The 24,723-nt window shown below is 42.8% G+C and overlaps 1 protein-coding gene and 2 non-coding genes across 3 annotated transcripts in view; 1 reads left to right on the top strand and 2 right to left on the bottom strand.

Annotated features, from left to right (window-relative positions):
* LOC124802711 (autophagy-related protein 16-1-like) overlaps window positions 1–24,723 on the bottom strand; it is a 125,550-nt gene that overhangs the window by 8,194 nt on the left and 92,633 nt on the right. Inside the window, exon 4 of the mRNA XM_047263674.1 lies at window positions 1,963–2,109. Coding sequence (XP_047119630.1) covers window positions 1,963–2,109 — 147 coding nt within the window. The remainder of the gene's footprint in view (window positions 1–1,962; window positions 2,110–24,723) is intronic.
* Window positions 18,482–18,556, bottom strand: Trnat-ugu. Its single transcript has one exon. It is a non-coding gene; the product is annotated as a tRNA-Thr (tRNA).
* Window positions 18,849–18,920, top strand: Trnat-agu. Its single transcript has one exon. It is a non-coding gene; the product is annotated as a tRNA-Thr (tRNA).

Here is a 24,723-nt window from a genome sequence, read left to right as displayed (position 1 = left end):
GACATAATACGTGTGGGACATATGGGACCAGTTTGGATGTCAACTTTGTCCCAGTGCCAGCGTACAGGATATCATTTACAACAGTTGTCAACAAGCTTGCCTCAGGAGAGTAACCACTGCTTTATAACAGCCTTCCCAACGGAACCAGTGGATGCATCCAGACCAGAGGCGGAGCAACGTCATATTGATAAGTGGGCCCGCACTCCCAAGTTCTCTGGAAATTTCACTCGATTTTTTAACCTCTGAAATAACGTTACACACCCTCTAAACCCGTGCGGTTTCCTCCTACCCTTATGGGTGCTTAAATATTTTTTTTTTTTTTTTTTTTTTTGTCAGGCAGTATACATGGTGTTACAAAATGGTACGGCCAAACTTTCAGGAAACATTCCTCACACACAAAGAAAGAAAATATTTTATGTGGAGATGTGTCCGGAAACGCTTACTTTCCATGTTAGAGCTCATTTTATTACTTCTCTTCAAATCACATTAATCATGGAATGGAAACACATAGCAACAGAACGTACCAGCGTGACTTCAAACACTTTGTTATAGGAAATGTTCAAAATGTCCTCCGTTAGCGAGGATACATGCATCCACCCTCCGTCGCATGGAATCCCTGATGCGCTGATGCAGCCCTGGAGAATGGCGTATTGTATCACAGCCGTCCACAAAACGAGCACGAAGAGTCTCTACATTTGGTACCGGGGTTGCGTAGACAGGAGCTTTCAAATGCCCCCATAAATGAAAGTCAAGAGGGTTGAGGTCAGGAGAGCGTGGAGGCCATGGAATTGGTCTGCCTCTACCAATCCATCGGTCACCGAATCTGTTGTTGAGAAGCGTACGAACACTTCGATTGAAATGTGTAGCAGCTCCATCGTGCATGAACCACATGTTGTGCCGTACTAGTAAAGGCACATGTTCTAGCAGCACAGGTAGAGTATCCCGTATGAAATCATGATAACGTGCTCCATTGAGAGTAGGTGGAAGAACATGGGGCCCAATCAAGACATCACCAACAATGCCTGCCCAAACGTTCAGAGAAAATCTGTGTTGATGACGTGATTGCACAATTGAGTGCGGATTCTCGTCAGCCCACACATGTTGATTGTGAAAATTTACAATTTGATCACGTTGGAATGAAGCCTCATCCGTAGAGAGAACATTTGCACTGAAATGAGGATTGACACATTGTTGGATGAACCATTCGCAGAAGTGTACCCGTGGAGGCCAATCAGCTGCTGATAGTGCCTGCACACGCTGTACATGGTACGGAAACTATTGGTTCTCCCGTAGCACTCTCCACACAGTGACGCGGTGAACGTTACCTTGTACAGCAGCAACTTCTCTGACGCTGACATTAGGGTTATCGTTAACTGCATGAAGAATTGCCTCGTCCATTGCAGGTGTCCTCGTCGTTCTAGGTCTTCCCCAGTCGCGAGTCATAGGCTGGAATGTACCGTGCTCCATAAGGCGCCAATCAATTGATTCGAACGTCTTCCTGTCGGGACACCTTCGTTCTGGAAATCTGTCTCGACAGAAACGTACCGCGCCACGGCTATTGCCCCGTGCTAATCCATACATCAGATGGCCATCTGCCAACTCCGCATTTGTAAACATTGCACTGACTGCAAAACCACGTTTGTGATGAACACTAACCTGTTGATGCTACGTACTGATGTGCTTGATGCTAGTACTGTAGGGCAATGAGTCGCATGTCGACACAAGCACCGAAGTCAACATTACCTTCCTTCAATTGGGCCAACTGGCGGTGAATCGAGGAAGTACAGTAAATACTGACGAAACTAAAATGAGGTCTAACATGGAAAGTAAGCGTTTCCGGACACATGTCCACATCACATCTTTTCTTTATTTGTGTGTGAGGAATGTTTCCTGAAAGTTTGGCCGTAGCTCTTTGTAACACCCTGTATACAATTTTAAAACCCCCGTGGCCGCGCCACTCACCCGTGCTCCTGCAGCGTGTGCTCCAGCTTGCCGGTGGCGACGGCCCAGACGAGCAGCGAGCCGTCCGCGGAGCCGGCCGCCACGTGCCGCCCGTCGGCGCTGAAGGCGGCGCGCGCCCAGTCGCACACCACGCGGAAGTTCTCCGCCCTGCACAGCACCACCACACAGACGTCACTCTCCTGTCACCACAGTCCTACTATCGTCACTCTAAATATTTATTTTATTTATTATAATGAGATCAGGACCCTCTTATACGTGACACTAGCCACCTTATCTTTTACATTACATTCACTGCAAGACATGGCCTATGCTATAAAAGGTCTTACGTGAAATATGGACTCAAATAATAACAATATAATTCACTCAAGAGTAATATCACATGTACATAGACTGGAGCAACGAATGAAAATTTGTACCAAGACTGGGATTCGAACCTATGTCTCCTGCTCGTTAGGCAGATCCGCTAACCAGTACGCCACTCTGGCAGAGAGGCTTTGCACTATGCACGTAGTACCCCCTAACACGCCTCTCTTCTAAATCCAAATTCACATTCATGCATGAGTCCACTTGGTATTCTCCCGTAACTCGAACACCATTGCAGGGACTCTTCAACTGTATTGGAATAGCAGACAACCCTGCAGGTAGGGCAGTCTCAGCTACGAGTAGTCATCTTGAGTATCAATACCAGGTGTACCGGTATGAAATGAGCGTTTTTTTGTGAAAATGAAACACTAATTTTGAATTGAAAAGTAAAAACATTTTATTCAAAGTACTGACCATTGCTTTCTATACATTTTGACCACCTTTCTGGCAATTTGTGGACACCACGCCAATAGAAATGTTCGTCTTTTGAAGCAAACCAATCAGACACCCAATTTCCGACTTCTTCGTAGGAATCGAAGTGTTCCTCAGCCAATGCAAGTCCCATTGATGAAATCAAATGGTAGCCGGAAGGGGCCAAGTCTGGTGAATACGGCGGGTGGGGTAGCAGCTCCCAGCGAAGTGTTTTGATTGTATCCTGAACCAGTTTTGCTTTGTGTGCAGGTGCATTGTCGTGTAAAAAAGTTACTTTGCCATATCTTCTGGCCCATTCTGGGCTTTTTTCGATCAATGTATAGTTCAAATTGATCATTTGTTGTCTGTAGCGATTAGTATTCACAGTTTAACCTGGTTTTAGCTCAAGATACACCACACCTTTCTGATCCCACCAAACACAGAGCACTGTCTTCTTGCCGAATCGATCTGGTTTTGCAGTCGATGTTGCTGGTTGTCCCGGATTAACCCATGATTTTTCCCGTTTAGGATTCTTAAAATAAATCCATTTTTCATCGCCAGTAACAATTCTATGCAAAATTGATTTTCTTTCATGTCTTTGAAGCAAAATTTGACAAATGGTTTTTCGGTTTTCCATCTTTCATTCAATTCATGTGGCACCCATTTTCCACACTTTTGGATCTTTCCCATAGCTTTCAAACGGTCAGAAATTGTTTGTTGTGGAACATTTAGCATTGCTGCCATTTGCTTCTGACTCATAAGTATCATCTTCATACAATATTGCTTGCAATTCGGTGTCTTCGAACTTTTTCTGGTGGTCTTCCACGTTCTTAATTTCTTACATCAAAATCATTATTTCTGAACCGTTGAAATGATCTTTTGCTTGTTGCTTCTGATAGAGCATGATCACCATATGCCTCGACAAGCATTCGATGCGACTCTGCAGCACTTTTTTTCAAATGAAAACAAAAAATTAATGCTTTCCGCAAATCATCACTTTCTGGTACGATGAAAACATATGATGTTGTTTGTTCCATGACTTGATGTATACAAAATATCTTTGACAGATGTTATACCAACCAAATAAAAAAAATTAAGGCTCGTTCACAACAAATGTTCCCTATTGACACATTTCTATCTTAACGCTTATTTCATACCGGTACACCTAGTAAACCGCTTCAGCTGCACTTAGTCCTTTACTATCGCATCACTGCTGGTTTCGTGGCACTAAAAGCTACATTTGAGGTGAACATATAACTAAAACATCAGAGCTAAAATTATCCGAACTTTGTACCCAATATTCGTTGTCCGTCAGAACAAAACACCGCTAAAACGCGGTATGTCACAGAAAAAAACAGTCGGATTCCAATGTAGTGGATGGGACCACTTCTTCAGTCTTTTAACGATGTTTTGCTCTGACGGACAACATATATCGGATAGAAAGTTCCGAGATTTTAGCTATAATGTTTTAGTTGTAAGTTCACCTGAAGATGCACCTTTCTGTGCCGCTAAACCGGCAGTGATCTAATAATAAAGGAACAAATACAGCTAAATCGGTTCATTAATACCCAAAATGTTGTGGAATAGCATCTCAGCACAGACGTTTGAGACCTGAAAAGATCTCTGGAAGGCTATTGCTTAACTTGATTAATGCAACTATTCTTGGGTTTTAGGCAGGAGTTCTTTCGTTGATGAGGTGCAGCAATACAGATGGAGACCCTCTGCAGTGCCGTTCGAGTTTAGGGGGAACGCCAAGAGGGCTGAGGCGTGAATGGGAATTCGGATTGAGGAGGGAGGCGAGCTAGGGTAGTCCGTGCATCGTGCAAAGCCACCGTGCCGTAGTGGCGTAGTGGCCAGCGCATCTGCCTGATGAGCAGAAGACACAGGTTCGAATCCCGATCTTGGTACAACTTTTCATTTGTTGCTTCTGTTTCCATATATACATGACAGGCATACGAGACTTGGAAACGTGTCTGGAACCGTATGGTTTCATTTGAGAACCAGTCTACTTAGGATATCGCAATTTGGATTCCAGAACCGTTGCTCAACTCAGAATGCTATTTATACATTCACTAACCAAATATTGCAAGTCGCCTTAAATTGTTAAATATCGCTAGTTGGTAACTTTTTGTGATCTGTCCGCGTAGATCATATTACTCTCTGAAAATTTACGTTTTATGGAATTCATGGTTTTATAAACATCAGTCCTGAATCCATCCTAACAAACAGAATTAAAAACGTTGTTGCTGAATAATTCAAACAATCTCGCAAAAACAGAACACTGTTGTGACTGGGAACAAATCACGAACGGAGTTCCAGCGGATTCAATTTTGGGCGTACACCTACATTTTATGTATGAGAATGATCTTTCACTTAACATTCGTTCAGTAAAATTGTTAGTTTTTGAGGATTATTATTATTATCGTATGCATCAATTACAGTAATACACATTTAGCAAAACAAAGAAATATATATAAAAATAAACATGTGAAATTACACATAGTACACAAGTGTTAAAACGGCTCAGACTACAGTCGGATGTTGATGGACTCGATCCAGCGGAGTGCCTCATGGGATGCTTGATGGAGCTTCTCAATGCCACCAGGGAAGCATCTGACTGGACAGTCATTCACAATGTGGCTCATTGTTTCAAGTGACAGTGTGTGTGACTGTGGTGACACCCAAACAATGAGCCAGTTTTTATAGATGATACCAATGTAAGGAGTACTGATCTAGGAAAATCGCTAGCTTTGGTGTTACCGTGCAATTTCTGGAATTTTTGAAGCTGAGCGCACCTGTTGTTTGGTGGGGGCGTTGCGTTGCTATTTAACGTCAACAATTACCAAGCGCTACTGGTCGCGCGCGTGTGTGTGAATGGGGATTGTTTGGGTGCCGCAAGTAGTCACGCAGAACTGCATCGCGTATAAAGTGTCTGAAGAATTTTATAAAGAGTTAATTATGAGTTGAATGTATTACGTCGGTTTGTACGATTAAAGTAAATTAAGATTCGATTCATTCGCGGCAAGGTGCACGGAATTATGTATGATACTTTTGTAAGAAAATTACATCGTAGCAGTTGGTCAGTACGTTCGGCTATCGGAACATATTGATACTGGAACAGATACGAAACAGCTTCCATGAACAGTGATAACCTATTAAATTAATTCTGAAATGCACTGCAGAAATGGTTACTTTAGCATGAATGTGAAATGAGTTTAACTGTTAACAACAGTGCATGAGTCCAGGGGAAGTAACATTGACTGTACTGTTATTACTTCAACGTGACATTCTTTCCTATCAAGCTACATGGTCAGGTTTATTTAATAACGAAGCGTGTTCTCTCTGTAAAGCTCCCATAGTCGAGTCTTATAGCCGCAAAACTAAAAAACTAAATACGTTAGTTGAACTTTATACACATAGAATTAGAGAGAAAGCAACAGAGGTAACTCTTAACCGTGTGGTGCATTTATCCGTTGCGCAGGACAGTTGTTAACGTCCCTCCTTTGGCATTTTTAATCAGTCCTGAAGCTGCAAATTCACGCTGTCGACTCCAGTGGATACTGCCTACAGGTACTGCACCACGAATTTAATGACGTTTCTCAGAATGCTCCTAATTTTGAGGGTACGTGTTGAAGAAGAAACATATTAATGAGCTACTCAAAAAATTTAGTTCGTCTATTTTTGCTCTTCGTATAATTGCTTGTCGTAGAAAAAACGAAGCAGCCTCCTAATATATTTTGCATATTTCTATTTAGTAACAACTTATGGAAAACTTTTCTGGTGAAACTCATTACTTAGAAAGAAAGTATTGATTGCATCAAAGCGAGTGGTACGAATAATATGTGATGCACACTCGCAGTCAACTTATAGGTTGCTCTTCAAGGTGTTAGGAATTTAATTGCAACTCCACAGTATATAAATTGCTATTGAGATCCGTCATAAATAATCCACCGCAACTTGACAAGAATAGAAATGTTTATGCCTACAGTACTTGAAACAAAAATCACCTTTATCAGTCACTATTCAAGTTGTCAGCGGCTTAGAAAGTTTAAGTGCACTAACAAACGTTTTAATCATTTGCTCTATAACATAAAATGTCTGATATGTAGTAAAGTAAGTTTTATATCTAACCTAAATTAGTTCTTCAGGGCAACTCCTATTCCATAGACAAATTTATATCATAAACTGTTGCATTATACATAAGAATTTTTAAAAATAAGAAATCTTAGTTTCAAGTGAAGTTACGTGAGTAATACTAAAAAGCAGTAGCCTTCCAATACAACTCAACATGTTAACTGATTCAGTTCACATAATTTCGATACAAAAAAATATTTCAAGTACTGTGTTTTATTAAAAGATTTTTAAATGATTGTCGAATGTTTTGAGAGATGGTAGTACTCATCGAAACAAGAAAATCTGCAATTATCATGGTTCCGAAAACGCATACTTCCTGCGACCTAAATACTTGTTCGTAGAAGGTACTCAACATGACGTCTTCCATGGCAACATTTCCGTCGCCTTTCGGCGTAAGAAGCTGCGCATCTAAGTACAGCAACTGGTCACGAAGTACCACTCAGACAAGAGGATGGCTCGCGCATTCCGCTGCTACCAATTTTCGCCAACAGTTTCCAGGATACTCGTCCACAAAATGTAGCGGTCCTTTCTGTACGTCAATCGCACGCACTGAGCGAGGTGTCCACTGTATAGCTATTCTACAAAACCTAAATCCATAAGACGCTGTAAAAGCCTTTTCTTTTTCTCGTTCTTCCTGAAATGTTTCTACTTACGCAGGTCGTTCATAGGGCCTCTTCCAAGCTTCTCTTTTCTCCCATCTCTCGGCATCTCCTCCCACTGCAGTCCAACATCATCCTTCACCTGGTCTCTCCATCTTGTTCGTGGTCTTCCAATTGGTCTTCGTCCGATACGCAATAATAAAATTTCGAACAGCTTTCTATTCTCTCCGAAATTTCATCATTTCTGTTTCCTTTCTTGGTTAATTTACTTCCTAAATACTTGAAAGCATTTACTTCTTTGCTAATTTTTCCACTGTAAGTTACATCCTTTACTTTTTCATTTTTCCTGCAGATTTTCTTTATTTCACTTTTTGTTAAGCTCATTTCCGTGCCTGCTTCTTCAATTACTCTCTGTTAAGTGTTCAGCTATTCTTGCCACTTTTGATCATTTTCTTCCCAAATCATCACATCACCCGCAATATGCTGTGATATTTCATATCATCTGCTATTGACCCTTGGCGAACTTTCCCTATGATGTTGTCCGTGACTATATTAAAAAGCATTTGTGAGAGCACATTTCCTTGCCGAACCTCTCGGTGCGTTATAAACAAGTCTGATTTTTTGTCGTCTATCATAACATAATTTAGGCACTTTCTGTACGTGTTTCTGATTCTCAGTTACACTCCATTTGGCAGCTCCAGTGTATTCAGATCTTACTGTATCTCTGCGGTTCTAACAGTGCAACTATGATCTCTTTCCAAAATTCCCATCTCTTTTCTACAATCTGTCTGGCTGCAAACATGGCATCTATAGTTGATCTCCCTGTTGAAATCCTTGTGTTTCTCTCTTAACTGTGGATCTATGTTAATCCTGATCCTCTGTAAAATTATCTTTTCGTAAATATTCATGCAGTGGCACAGTAGTGCTATTCCTCTGTAATGCTCACTGAGTGCCTTGCTACCATTCCCAAAGATATGTACAATGATTGCCTTTGCCTAACCATCAGGAATCTTTCCATATGTCTATACTTCTCCCTTGTTCTATACAGCCACCAAATTCCGAAAGGTCCTGCGGCTTTGGTCATTTATATTGTGATGTCATCTACTCCAGGAGCTTTGCCATGTTTCATTCTAATACAACTTTCTCTACATCCTCATCTGCAGATCTTCTGTTTCTATTTCCTCTGTGATGATGATATTTCTTTCGTCTCTGTCATCACGTGTATTTGTTTCATGTTGTCCTTTATATAGTTTTTGAAAGTATTCTTTACATATTTTCAAAACCTCTTATTCCTGCCACGCAAGTTTTCTTTCTTTGTTGATGACTTTTCAAGTATTTTCTTCTTGTTTTCTTCTCTTGCCTAATATCTTCTTGTCATCCTTAAAATTTTCTTTTGTGAATTGTAAAAGTCTTATCAGGGAAATATTTTTTCGAGCGTAATGGACATGGCCTCGGAGGTTACTCCGATTTGCTGAACGACAACTGAAAATCATATCTGCGAGCAACAGGCTTCATGACAAACAGGTGCTGAAAAACTGTTAACAAAATGGACTGAACCATTACTACCGCAATAAGAGCTAATACAAAATTTTTTCTGCATAAGTAACGTACTGCTATAGATAGCCACAGTCGCAGGTGATTTTCTGTACAACATAACACATTAACAAGAATGGAACTACAGCACAATACAAAACGAACCGCACAAGTGACTGCATTCGAGAGGATGACGGTTCAAATCCGCGTCCGTCCACCGTGATTTAGTTTTTCCATGATTTTCCTAAATAGATTCAGGCGAATATCGAGTTGGTTCCTTTGAAAGGGCACGGCCGACTTCGTTCTCCATCCTTCCACAATCCGATCGGACCGATGACCTCGCTGTTTGGTCCCCTCCCAAATCAAACAAAGAACCAACAAACGAATGCACTCTATCTACTGCTCACACTACTGTGGACCTCGAGTACTGTGATACTGAAAGACATCAAAACACGCTGTTGACTCTGTTGCAACAACTGTGCTAATATGCACAACTGCTAGGAACAATTATTCATATCTCAGAAAGTATGCGTTTCAGGATCCATGTGTATTGCTGTTGTTGTTCTTTTTATTTCGACGATTAATAGCATCTCTCAAAATGTTCGACACCTTTTTTTAACATACTGTATAAAAATGAAATCAGTAACTCCTTAAAGTGAAGGCAAAATGTCTGTGCACAGACCGTGACCGTACTATTGGACTGACTGTAGCCCTTCTTCGCCGTGACCTCTGAAAAGAGGGGGAGGGGGCGGTGCGCCTTTGATCCCTGGGGAAAGAAGCCACATACTCATTTGAAGCTTGCTGAGTGGACCTAGAGTCATCGCAGAGCGACCAGAACGAGGAAAAATCTCTGCTCCTACAGGGAATCGATTCCTGAGCCGGAATATGGCGTTCTCTCGCTATACAGCCGGGTCCACAGCAGTAATTGCGATAGAAGATAGAATTTAGTTTATAGTTTTTGTGAACAGCATAATAATAAAGACAAATCACAGGTAGGCAGATGTACACTGAGGTCTGTGGCATCGGTGGACGTGAGAGAAGGGATGAAAGAGAGAAAGAAAACAAATGTTATAGAACACGACTTGTGAAGAGTGGGAGAAAGAAGCGATGTGACTAGTGAGAAACTAAAAGAGAAAGATGCGTGACTGTGGGATGGTGAGAGGAGTTTCTTCACTGTTTGACACAGAAAAATGGCCAAATGTGTAAATTATTTTAGGTGAAAGTTACGAGGTTCGCAAAACTTGGTGCTACAGCTCATTCTTACATGCAACACGGTACTAAAGTTTGCACCAAGTGCACAGTAGCGTGTTCCACATGCGAATAGCAGCAATGGAGGAGACATTTGCGAATGTTTTTGTTTCATGGACGGGCCCAGTGAGAGCTTGTGTTGCGATTATACTGAGATAACAGCTTGCGAGTTACCCAGGTGACTGCACACTGGCGAGCTTATAAACAGACAGCGTACGTCTGTCCGTAACTCATCTGGTCGCAACCGTGCAAACTGCGCGGAAGCAGCACTGACACGGACAAATCGACGTAACGCACACGGTTCATGGTCAGTTCAAACTATTTACGTGCGATGGAGGAATTCCAGTGACAATAAAGAAACCAACAAATAAGTATTCTGATGACATTCACTGTGGACGGAACAGAGGAAGAACTAACATGTATGGTGGACAGGGTCGCAGAAATGGGAGAAAGAGTACAAAATGAAGATAACTGTGGGAAAGACGAACGAGATGAGGGTCAGTAAATACGAGATTACGTCAGAATGGAACTGGATCGGAAGACATTTCGTCTCCTTCCTCAGCGTTTGTCCCGCAATGTAGCGGAGTCCGCTCTTTTGGCTACCTGTCTTTAAATGTGTAAGTAAGGGTGGAGATCCGCTATCTTAACGTCTTTATGGAACCTAGTTGGTATACCATCAACGAAAACCCGCGTTTTGCTGTTATTTCTATACCTCCTCGAAGTACTTGTCCATACGACTATAGACAGCTATGCTTCACCTCCTCGCCGCAGATGCCACTTCGTACAACATGCGAGCTTCTTGATTGTACACATGATCGTGAAATGTCGGGATGGACGTCCACCGAAACATTCTAATTTCCACTGCAGAAAGTCGTCGCCGTGCTGTTTTTGTTGCAGGCCATTATTCTGCACCGTACTAGGAAAATGGGCGAATTTCAGAGCGGTGCATTTTAGATTTGAGTTGCTCCGAGATCATATTACCAAAAAGCACAACCAGTCATTGTCCACCATTTACACCAAGCATTGTTAACACGGTTGAAATGGCGGACAATGGTTGCTGTGATAAGAAGCTCCTGGAGCGTCTCAAGTCGACAATATAAAGCTCTGCAATAAGCACAGTTGCCTTGTACGATGCAGAATGTCGTCCCGCAAGGATACACATTCGAACAAGCAAATTCTATTAGCCACTTAGCAAATATAAGCTCTGTGCAAGAGACAAGAAGTAGAATATCAGTAAGTAAAAAGCTTTTCAAAAGGTGAAAGGCTTTTTGACAGCAAAATTAATTCTGATACAACTAAGAAAAAGACTGATTATTTTTTTCTTTTTTTGTCTGGATTGTAGTATTTTACGGCAGTGACGCAAGGGCAGTCAAGGAGAAAGATGAAGAAGTAGAAGGTAGAAGTCAAGAGGTGTAAGTTCTGGAGACGATGGTGGATACTCATCAGTTCCTCTTTTAGATTTTCATCCAAGTAGGCCCTGACATCTCAGTGGCAGTGAAAAGAGGCGGAGCGCCTTCTTGTGGTAGGTAAAATCTATTTCCCAACGCCTCTCGGATCGCAGGTAAAATCGATGTTTGCAGCGTATGAAGATACACCTTACCAGTTACGGTACCTTCAAAGAAGAATGGGCTATCAAACGGCGTGATGACACACCACACCACACTTAACACCCGGTAGTTTAACGTGTTTGTCCACGTGGACGTGAAGATTTTCAGAAGCCCAGTACACGCAGTCGTGGCGGTTTATGGTACCGTCCAGTTTGAATTGGGCCTCGTTAGACCAGATAACCATCCCTGCAAACCATTCATCCTCGCGAAGCATGCCTTCAAACCACTCGCAGTATTCCACCCTTCGATCCGGGTAGTCCTCGTTCATAACGTGCAGCTATCTTGGAATGTAAACTTTCCACTCTGCAGTCTTCAGAAGTGCTCGTACGCTTGATGGGCTTACCCCGATTTCATGTGCACCCTGCTTCACAGATTTCTGATGTGACCGAGTAAAATGTTGCAACACAGCAGAGCTAGAAGTTAGAATTCTTGATGTTTCTGGTCGACCAGACCTTTCCTTATGCGTCGGTTTCAAATTTATTCCGAATACCATAAATTGTTGTACATGTTGGTGGATGAGTTCCGTACACATTACGTCACTGCCGCTGTACTTCCATCATGTTTTCGTACTTCAAGTACCACTTCAATATGGCCTTGCGTTGTTCAAATGACAATCTTATTTCATTCCAGTTGCACTGTTACTCGCTAGAAAACGTGTGCCAAGATCTATTGAGAAAACAATGGACTACGCCACCGCGCAAAATTTCAGCGATGTCATTTTGTTCCAAAGATATTAACTATCGACGAGTTCCTACATTTTTCCGGACATCTCTGTATGTGCAGTTCTAATTCATGCATTTAAACTGGCTGTTATTACTTTAAACAGTTTGTGTGAAGGTCATTTCTTGCCATAAGATTGTCTATAAGAGTGCAGTACGCCAGAAGAGAATAGCGAACTGCAAGACGACTTCCTGAGGACTGGTGACTGGTGTAGGAACTGGCAGTTGACTCTCAACGCAAATAAATGTGAAGTGCTGTCCTTAAATAGGCGAAGAAATCCACTACTGTACAACTACGCTATTGGCGACAAGTCTATGGAAATGTAACTACAGTGGGGACTGATGACCATAGCTGTTAAGTCCCATAGTGCTCAGAGCCATTTGAACCATTTTATAACTACAGTAAAATACCTAGCAGTTGCCGTCCGGGGCGACCTGGAATGGAACGGTCACTTAAGACAAATTTTATGAAGAGCAGATGCCAGACTGAGATTCACAGCTATAATTCTTAGGATACGTAATTCATTCATTCATGAAAGAAGTAGATTACAAAATACTTGTTAGATCGATTCTTGAGTATTGCTCGTCAGTCTGGGACTCTTTATCATGTTCAATTACTAGAAGAAATAGACAAGATCCAACGAAGAGCAGCTCGTTTCATCACGGGATGGTTTAAATGGCGCGAGAGCTTTACGTGGATGCTCAACAAACTCAAGTGGCAGACAATACAAGACAGACGTGCATCATGGATAGGTTTACAGTTGAAATTCCGGGGGAGCGAGCCCCGGAAAGAGTCGGGAAGCATATTACTTCACCCCACCTATGTACCGCGAAATATCCACAACAATTCAAGAAATTAGAGCTAGTACAGACAATGATTCTTCCGATGCGCCATTCATCAGTGCAAGGGGGAAAGGGGAGAGAGGGTGGGAGAAATCAGATAGTGGTACCAGAAACAGCCTCCACCAGAAACCGTAATGACTTACTGAGAATAGATGTAGTTGTAGAAAGTTTATGTTGTTGCAGAAAAGAAAAAAAATCGATAATTAACTCCTTATTATAAAGTCCTCAGATTCGTTTCCTGTATAGTGTGTATAGGTGTGCCTTTAAATGTTTGTGCCACCCTCTATTTTTGCACATTTATCGCTTGACAAACGATCTCCAACAAAGAGTAGCATTGGAACATTAATACATGACGAGCAACTTTGGTGGAAGCAACAGGCCCCGTCGTTTAGTTGATTTGACATCTTTTTGTCGATCGACCGTTTTATGCAGTTCATGGTGCTATTTAATGACGACAAGTAAAAATGTTAAAGTCTAATCAAAATTGATGGTTGTAAATTATAATTATTTTTGTATAATCACACTTATATCTCTGGCTATGCTAATGTTTGCTACCACAGCCAAAATTCATTTTAGTTGTGAAGGGGTTAACGAATCTGTTAGTGTCCTATACTTAATTTTTGTGAGTTCTTCAAAAGAGAGAGGCTGCAAATGACAACGTCAAGATTGGAAGCCAAATGAATTGTCCAAGACAGTCTACCCCTTAACACAACCAAGCGGCAATTACAAGCTACACACACAATGTACCAGGTAGAAGTTCGCCCAGTGTCATGTAGGCCGTTTCCCTCCGGCACCTCCCACATTTCCCGCTGACTTGCAAATAGCTAAGTGATTTGTTTACCCGCGGTGACAAACAATAATATGTTCACCGGGGGCGGCAACACGACAGAAACTCTGACCGCGGCCGGGCGCTGGTCGGAACACGGTGTATCTGCTGGCTAAATGTGAAAGCACGCACTGTTTAATTGAATCGCGGAACGGGAAAAACCCGCCGGCCCGCCTACGTGCACACATGTCAACATGCGAATTTAGCCCTGCGCGTCGCCAGCCCGTATCTGACAACGTGCGCACGCGGTGTCATTTCGTAAGCGCGTGCTTCCCGGCGAAATTTCGTTTGTTGCACGACCAGTTCGTGATATACTGTCGGTCTGTAGTAATAAGCTGTCACGGCGGGAACATACCGCAAACGAAGCCATCCTGATGGCGCAATTTCGATACCTGGCAAAATCGGGAAAGCTTTAGCATGCTACGCAAATGTGTGCCACAATGGGGAAAACGAAAGTTATTAAAACATGATCGTCTTTTTACTTTCTTTCAATGCGACTTCGGTTGAAACACGAGCAAGCATACCTATTCTTTTTGTCTGTAACAGCGGTACACTCGCGTACAAAAAGACTTTTACGATCCGTTTGCCGTGACGAGTGGCAGTGTATTACCAAAGAGATCTGCATGGCACTGTATATAACACATTACATTATGCAAGCGTCTCTACCTCCTGAACCGCCGCAAGGGACAATAGCAAAACATTTTACTAAAAGTACACCAAAAAAATGCCGACATAAATAATGAAATTTCAAGCTTACGATGAAACTATTATTTTTTTTCATAGCGCTCCTTCGTCGAGAAACAATAATAACGATAACACAGCTCACTGAACAGCAATTTGAAAAGAGAAGACTGGGCTTCTGATTAAAAGCGAGCGCACTGTAATGTTTTCTTTATGCATTTTTATTTCAGTGAACCGTTGTATCTATGACACATGGTCATGGATCATATCCACAGATAACTAGAAACGTTTTTAAGAAAAATATTCATCTGTGGCGATAGAAATTTCTAAGTGTGTCTATCGAAAAGTCTAAGTGTGACTATCGAAAATAGCGTCGGACAGTTCATTAATAATAGACGCTCGCCTGATACATTCTTCTCGCAGTCTACACAATGAGCTTATTAAGCAGGGGAGAAGCTAAATAATAGTGTACAATCAAAATGTTTAATTTTTCAAGCTGTCCTTTCATATTATATGTAGGAAACAAGTTGCACGTTGTTCAACTTACTATTGTTTTACAAGCATTGTTTTTATCGGAAAAGGCGTGTCAAATTCGAAATACGCAGATTATTACGTGTTTGTTCGACGAAGGCTCACACTTTTAATATACAAAATATTTTTACATTTTAATGCCGTATGAGAATGGTTGGACATACACTCGCAAGCCCTCAAAACTGATATTATTATTATTATTATTATTATTATTAATACACGCTTTTGCTCTTAATACAATGTTGCAGGACTGTTCCTTTTTTTCTTGTTCCCTTCTTCTTTGTTTCTTCCCAAAAGTCTTCATTTTTTGACTGTGTTCTTTTTTTCCTTGTTATGTTCATATTTTCCCTGTTTTCTTCCTCTCTTTTAGTTCAAACTACGAGTTCATAATTTTGTTTCTGAATTTTTATCTTTCGTTCATCATTTCCCTATTAATTCCTGATTGTTTTAATCTTCTTCTATTTTTTTGAAGGAAAGTGCTTTTTATTGAGCTGTTTACAATATCAAAAATCTTTGTGAGTCTATTGTTCATTCTACGTATGTGTCCACAAAATGTTAGTCGGCCTTTTCTGATCATGTCTGTCAGTCTGCATGTGCGCTCGTATGATACTTTGGTTGGCCTTTTCATCCATGTACCATCTGCGTGTATTGCTCCAAAAAATTTTCTCAGGATTTTAAATTCTATTTTTTCTGTCTCTGTGATTCCCAATGCTCCGACTGTGGTCGTTTCCGATGCGTAGAGTTTCTGGTAGTACAGCTCTATTATAGTGCCTCAGTTTCGCCTGCCTCGATGTGTTTCTGTTATTGTAGTGCGTCCTTGTGAGTTTGTACGCTTTCTGAAGTTTTTCTATTCTGTTAACCTTACCGTATTTACAGTGCATGACTCGTGTCCTATGTATTGCGTTATCTCATGTAATATCTGAAAACTGTTTTGGCTGAGACTTCGTGTAAGTATTCCAGTGCCGGCCGGTGTGGCCGTGCGGTTAAAGGCGCTTCAGTCTGGAACCGCGTGACCGCTACGGTCGCAGGTTCGAATCCTGCCTCGGGCATGGATGTGTGTGATGTCCTTAGGTTAGTTAGGTTTAATTAGTTCTAAGTTCTAGGCGACTGATGACCTCAGAAGTTAAGTCGCATAGTGCTCAGAACCATTTTTTGAAGTATTCCAGTGCTTTCTGTGTCGTGTTGCTGATTATTGCCACATCATCCGTAATTTCTCGATTTTGTTGTTTGCACTGTTTACATAATTGAATCCCTTTTACTTTTTCTTCCCACCGTTTGATATTTTGTCCAAGACCATGTTGAACAAAAGCGGCGAGAAACCATCTCCTTGTCTGACCCTTGTATGTATCTCGATTGGTTCTGACGTTTCTCCATAAATTTTATTTCGGGTGTGGTGTTTGTGGAATGCCTATTGTAACGATATTCTTCTTGTGTGTCAAAGAGTGTTCGCTTGTCTATGGAATCTTAGGGCACTTTCATGTAGGCCACTTTAACGTCACGAACGTGACGACAGTGTTACCCGTCTGACATTCAAGAGTGTTTGTAGGTTCCTAATCTGTTCAACTCAGGATCTTCCTTTTCTAAAGCCCGCTTGGCATTCACCTACCTTTGTGTCAGCATGTGGTTCTAGTCTGTTGAGTAATGCCTTCGCGAGAGTTTTGTCTAGAGACCGATAATACTGAGATACCTCTGTAATCATTAAGATCTGTCTTGTCGTCATTTTTGTGAAAGGGATAATCAAACGCGCATTTCCGTTCCTGTGGGATTTTCTCTGTAACCTGTATTTTTGTCAGAATATGGTAATGGTTTAAATGGCTCTAAGCACTATGGGACTTAACATCTGAGGTCATCAGACCCCTAGACTTAGGTTTAAGTAGTTCTAATTAACCTAAGGACATCACGTACATCCATGTCCGAGGCAGAATTAGAACCTACAACCGCAGCAGCAGCGCGGTTCCGGACTGAAGCGCCTAGAAACGCTCGGCCACAACGGCCGGCAATATGGCAATTGTTTCACAATAAACAACTCTTAAAAGTAACTGGTTGTTGGATTTTTTTCCAAAAGTAAGTTGCCTGTTATACGTCGTATTTCATAACCTTACACTACGTGAGTCTGAACAAGAAACTTTTCCAACTGGTGACTTTAGTTTTTCTGAGATGAGGTGTGCTTCTACAAATTAAAAATGAGCGCCTATCTGCTGAAAGAATAATCGAAATATGATAGTAGCATGTGGAAAACACGCTTTTTGATGGTGTTTAGTGACTAGGTGTTACCAAAAACCGATAAAAATTAATAATATACAAATGGCAAATTGAAAATAAAAATAAATTACTTTCTATTTATGTCTAATTCGAGGACTGTGGAAATCACCGCATTCTCTTCTGAAAAAAGATGAAATTTAAAGTAAAACGTAGCTTCTTTTACTGTCAGTTTCTCATTGTCCAACACATCGTTAATCTTCAATGGATGAAGGAGATGACAGAGCTATAACTACGCCAACGTCACCTAGTGCTCTCCTGCGTGGTAGAAACGTGATTCCGAAGGCTCTCGAGTAGTCTGCGTTCCTGGTGGAACTACCAGTCTCAAATTATCGGCACCCAAAGAAGTTCGATTGGATTTAAGTCTCGAGATTTTGCGGATCATTTCAACGATGATACTTCGGAATGACAGTTCACAAAATTTTTGCCTGTTTTCGATGTGAGCACGCTCTTCTTATCGAGCATGAAATCGATGATAGTCATCTCTTCTGCTGGATCAAGAGACCGAACAATCGGCAGCATATATTCTTCTATAACGTGGATGTACTACACCAAATGCATCCTGAACGTTACTAATTCCCCCATTCCAGCTGCGGTCATCCAATTTCAAGCTTATCCTCCTATTTTGTTTAGTGGCAGCATTGTGTTCTGGAAAGTAGTTTGTGTTGTCGGATCTCCATAAAGACAAAATTAGAATTATATTAATACCTTCAGCTGCTGACGGGCGTTGATATATATATACCAACGAGGACAGGTGAAAATTTGTGCCCTGCCCGGGACTCGAACCCGGGATCTCCTGCTTACATGGCAGACGCTCTATCCATCTGAGCCACCGAGGGCACTGAGGATAGTACGACTGCAGGGACCTTCTCGCGCACGCCTCCAGCGAGACCCACATTCTCACCTTGTGTGTCCACACACTACATTCGTAGTGTCCCAGCCCAAGACAGTGTGGACATACATGTCCACACACTACATTCGTAGTGTCCCAGCCCAACACAGTGTGGACATACATGTCCATACACTAAATTCGTAGTGTCCCAGCCCAACACAGTGTGGACATACAAGGAGAGAACGTGGGTCTCGCGGGAGGCGTGAGCGAGAAGGTCCCTGCAGTCGCACTATCCTCAGTGCCCTCGGTGGCTCAGATGGATAGAGCATCTGCCAAGTAAGCAGATCCCGGGTTCGAGTCCCGGTCGGGGCACACATTTTCACCTGTCCCCGTTGATATATATCAACGCGCGTCGGACATGTCCGAAAGAACAGACATCATATCCATAAAAGACAGTCTGTAGTCTTAGTCAGAATGAGAAAAAGTCGTGCCCCGATCCCAGAAGTCGAGTCCCAGATAGGGTTGCGATCGTCAAAAGCAGAAAATCCGAACTCGGTGTTATATTTAGCCGCACAAATAGCCCTAAAAGCAGAACTACCTGTTTCAAATAGAGTCACATGGGTATTTTCACTTGTATACTGATAAATAATTACAGACAACTTTTTGCGAGATCAAACTTAAACGTGGTAGCAATCAGTAAACAGCCTTATTATTTCGCAATTACGGTAGCACTTTAGTTGTATAGTCTTCTCAATAGCACAGTGCCCTCCCTAGTGTGAAAATAAAGTATAAAAGTTCTTCATTTAACAATGTAAAAACTATCTGTATTACTGTGACTGGAAACGAAAAGATATTCAACACGTCTGGTCATTTCAGTGTAAACAACAGTAATATGTACCTTAAGTATTGACATATCTCATTTGAACCCACTTTACCACGAACGTTATTTTTCTTGGAAATCATTTTGTGGTCCCTTGAAAGGATAATTTTAAATTACTCAATAACATTATCTTTGCAACTGTTCGGTTTGCAGTTTATTGGTACTTTTATCCATTGGGCGTTTATAAAAGGGAATACACCTTCGTAGTTTGTATTATGTCCCGGAATTGCAAAGTAATATTCCGTCAATTTCAATAATTTAGAATAAAATTCTTCATTATAATGTGATTTGAAATAGGCTGTCCACACTCCATACGGCTAAAGCTTTCTAAAGGAAAAGGCGTCTTTTTTCCATGAATTTCATGAAATTTTGCCACTGATCAAAGAATTTACTGGCACCGACCTTCATGTTCTTTCTAGATTAGCACTTGTTGTTGTATCTATAGCCTTACGGTATTTCACATCATTTCTCCTTAGACTTATTTCTGGCGCTTATGTCATTAGCTTGGAAACGGTTAAAAAAATGGTTCAAATGGCTCTGAGCACTATTAACATCTGAGGTCATCAGTCCCCTAAACTTAAAACTACTTAAACCTAACTAACCTAAGGACATCACACACATCCATGTCCGAGGCAGGATTATAACCTGCGACCGCAGCAGTAGCTCGGTTCCAGACTGAAGCTCCTAGTACCGCTCGGCCACAGCGGCCGGCTTTGTAAACGGTGTTCTTGTGCATTCTCTACTTGATCGCTAAGAAGCCGAACAAAAGTCGGACAGGATGGACTTGTAGCCGGAGAAGATCGTAAAAAAACAGACATTTCGGCCAAAGCTGGACACCTGGCAACCCTAGTCCCACAAGATTTTGCCTGTTGGAACGTGCCACATTTGGCAGCAAACCGTCAACTGGGAAGTCTTCGCACGGGCAGTGAGCGAATCGAGGTCATTTATTTACTGCTTCTCATATGAGCTTTCCGTAAGAACGCTGCCTTGCCGCCATCGATAATAATAGCGCTTGTGTCGAGTGTGCGGGGATGCAGCGATTCCTTTCCCAGTAGTGTTGGAAAATCCCAGAACCGAGACGGTCTCTATTCCAACGTATTTTCGATGTTCTCCAGAACTCTACCCAATTGATTCAATCAGGTGTTCACAGTAAAAGCTTGCAGCAGCCGCATATCAAACAGTATATATTCTACATAAAACGAGCTGGCAATAAATACTGCATTGAAGCTAGCCGGTGTCCCCATTCTAAGATGCGAAACATGCAAATATTTGGATGCCATTTTCGACGAAAAATGGATTTTCTAATATTAAACAGATAACAAGAAAAGTTACTCAGAAAATATTGACATTATTTACAAAGGAATACCGGCTTCCATTGTCTGCGAAAAAAGTACATCACGATGTCATATTGGGAGCAATAGTTAGTCCGCCTAAACTGTTCGTGGCTCGAAATTACAAAGTGAATATGTCACTCCCCCATTGCATCGAGTCTGCAGAGCAATGCTGGTCGGAACAATGGGCGCTTTTTGTACAACGCGTGCCGAAGCAATCCCGGTCTAGTTAGAACTTGTCCCAAAGACAAGTACGGCATCTAACAGCTTGTCATTACTTGCACAGAGGCAATTTAGCAAACTTACAGGAATTGGACTGTCTACGACGCCATTGACAAGACGCAGTTAAATGAATGGATGTATTCCGAATGGCGGCATGACTGGGACGCGGGAACAACATTAAGGCAAGCCCGTGTATTTTTCACAAGCATCCGTCAAGCACTTCCAATAAATTACACGAACCCCTCCAAATCTGTGATGCACTTTTTGACAGGACAAGCTCCATATCCTGTGTATTTATTTCAAATTAACAAAATCAGGGCACAGACGTCCAACTGTGGATTGTTGGGCACACTTGTACAAATTTTGTTTGAAAGTGAACAATATACTGAATTTGGACAGGGAGTGGACATAACATATGATAGCCTGTAACGAGGAAAAGTGGAAACTGCTTGATAGTCCAAGCTAAACCAGATGATTATCAAAATACAGGAAGACTCGAGCAAGAGTGAAAGCCAGTAGCAGTCAAAACAGTTCATGTTTTACCAATTACTGAAAATTCTGCAACATCACTAATAGTAAAGACAAGATGAAGACGCGACCTTTCCAATGATGTGGCAAGTTAAGAGTCTGCGGAAGATAGGCACTATGAGCAAATGACAGTTCATTTGGTGCTGGCCGCTGTGGCCGAGCGGTTCAAGGCACTTCAGTCCGGAACCGCGATGCTGCTACGGTCGCAGGTTCCAATCCTGCCTCGGGCTTGGTTGTGTTTGATGTCCTCAGGTTAATTAGGTTTAATTAGTTCAAAGTCTAGGGGACTGATGACCTCAGATGTTAAGTTCCATAGTGCTTAGAGCCATTTAAAGCTTTTTAAGTTCAAATGGTCAAATGTGTGTGGATTCCTATGGGACCAAACTGCTGAGGTCATCGGTCCCTAGACTTACGCACTACTTAAACTAACTTATGCTAAGAACAATACACACACACACACACACACACACACACACACACACACACACACACACACACACACACACACACACACACATACTCGAGGGAAGACTCGAACGTCCGGCGGGAGGGGCCGCGCAATCCGCGAAATGGCGCCTCAAACCGCGCGGCCCCTCCGCGCGGCTGACATTTCTTACGAGTATAAAATAGGGAGCACGGATGGGCGTCCGCTACCGTGCTCTTCCATGTCATTCCGGGAGAAATAGCTTATAGTGAGTCCGGTGGAAGTGGGCAGTTGGATGTTGGTATTGCGCCACTCTGAGGATGTGAAGCCACATACCTGATAGCACGAAAACTACCTCAAGGAAGGAGAGTGGCTTATGCAGGGCTGCGGCCCTAAACGCTTGGCCACCACACTTGCAGACGTGTAGCACGGGCCAGGCACGACCCCGGCTTTACTTCGGGCGATCACTTGTTAACAGAAGATGCGCTGTGCTCATTTCCTCCAGATCAACCGCAGCCGCCACAGCGTCAGGGAGCGCGAGCCGCACCAATATGCGTTGCAGCGGTGCAGTCGCAAGCACCAATTCGCTTCCGCGCGGTTACGTGTCCACGTTATATCGTGCCGCAGTGTCTCCACTGACGGGTATTTAGGTCGCCGGTCTTCCTCTCGGCGGCCAGCACCTCCTGGTACGGATATCTCAGAAAGTCACAGAAGATACGCTTCTAATTCCAGAGCAATTGGTTCAGAGAACGGCATTCAACCACGTTCCAACTCCTTCGAGTGGTAGAAGAGACCACGGTCGCCTTCGACTATGCGGAATATTCTGGTGCCCTCTTTTTGGATATGAAGGGAGCGTTTGACAGCTTTCGGCATCCAGGCTTACAGTATAAGCTTTTCACTTTTGGGTTTCATGGCCACTACATTCAGCTGATGGGAACTTATTTCCAAGAGAGGACGTTCGTAGTCCAAGTCGATGAGGCCACTTCTACCATCCGATTCGCCGAGGCAGGTCTCCCCAAGGATCCGTGCTTGGGTCAGTCCTCTAGTCGTTTTCTTCGTCGGACCTGCCCACGACACTTCAAGTTACTTGGGCAGTTTACGCAGACGACACCGCCCTCACTACGAGAAGTTAATGGCTGGTAGTCATACATCGACTACTGCAGGAAGTATGTTCACACCTAGGGATGGGCAGCCAAGTGGAGGATAGGCTTCAATGAGAGTAAGAGCCAAGCTGTACTGTTCACCAAGAGACGTCGTCCAGTGATGCCGCAACTACAGCTCTTCAGCGAGGCTATACAACAGGCTGATGCTGCAAAATACAATACTGGCCATTAAAATTGCTACACCACGAAGATGACGTGCTACAGACGCGAAATTTAACCGACAGGAAGAAGATGCTGTGATATGCAAATGATTAGCTCTTCAGTGCATTCATACAAGGTTGGCGTCGGTGGCGACACCTACAACGTGCTGACATCAGGAAAGTTTCCAACCGATTTCTCATACACAAACAGCAGTTGACCAACGTTGCCTGGTGAAACGTTGTTGTGATGCCTTGTGTAAGGAGGAGAAATATGCGTACCATCACGTTTCCGACTTTGATGAAGATCGGATTGTAGCCTATCGCGATTGCGGTTTATCGTATCGTGACATTGCTGCTCGCGTTGGTCGAGATCCAATGACTGTTAGCAGAATATGGAATCGGTGGGTTCAGGAGGGTAATACGGAACGCCGTGCTGGATCCCAACGGCCTCGTATCACTTGCAGTCAAGATGACAGGCATCTTATCCGCATGGCTGTAACGGATCGTGCAGCCACGTCTCGATCCCTGAGTCAACAGATGGGGACGTTTGCAAGACAACAACCAACTGCACGAACAGTTCGACGACGTTTGCAGCAGCATGGACTATCAACTCGGAGACCATGACTGCGGTTACCCTTGAAGCTGCATTACAGACAGGTACGCCTGCGATGGTGTACTCAACGACGAACCTGGGTGCACGAATGGCAAAATGTTATTTTTTCGGATGAATCCAGGTTCTGTTTACAGCATCATGATGGTCGCATCCGTGTTTGGCGACATCGCGGTGAACGCACATTGGAAGCGTGTGTTCGTCACCGCCATACTCGCGTATCACCCGGCGTAATGGTATGGGGTGCCATTGGTTACACGTCTAGGTCACCTCTTGTTCGCATTGACGGCACTTTGAACAGTGGACGTTACATTTCGGATGTGTTACAACTTTTGTCTCTAACCTTCATTCGATCCCTGCGAAACCCTACATTTCAGCAGGATAATGACGACCGCATGTTGCAGGTACTGTACAGGCATTTCTGTATACAGAAAATGGTCGACTGCTGCCCTGGCCAGCACATTCTCCAGGTCTCTCAGCAACTGAAAACGTCTGGTCAATGGTGGTCGAGCACCTGGCTCATCACAATACGCCAGTCACTACTCTTGATGAACTGTGGTACCGTGTTGAAGCTGCATGGGCAGCTGTACCTGTACACGTCATCCAAGCTATGTTTGACTCAATGTCCAGGCGTATCAAGGCCGTTATTAGGGCCAGAGGTGGTTGTTCTGGGTACTGATTTCTCAGATTCTATGCACCCAAATTGCGTGAAAATGTAATGTGTTGTCAGTTCTAGTATAGTATATTTTTCCAATGAATACCGGTTTATCATCTGCATTTCTTCTTGGTGTAGAAATCTTAATGACCAGTAGTGTACCTTGGGCGTCAACCTTGAACCTATGATCAGCTGGAAAAAGCATGTACGCGATGTTAAACG

Source organism: Schistocerca piceifrons, chromosome 6, assembly GCF_021461385.2.
Source record: "Schistocerca piceifrons isolate TAMUIC-IGC-003096 chromosome 6, iqSchPice1.1, whole genome shotgun sequence".
In the NCBI taxonomy this organism is placed as follows: Eukaryota; Metazoa; Arthropoda; class Insecta; order Orthoptera; family Acrididae; genus Schistocerca; species Schistocerca piceifrons.
Note: the sequence above shows the minus strand (reverse complement) of the source record. Positions and strands in the feature narration are given on the sequence as shown.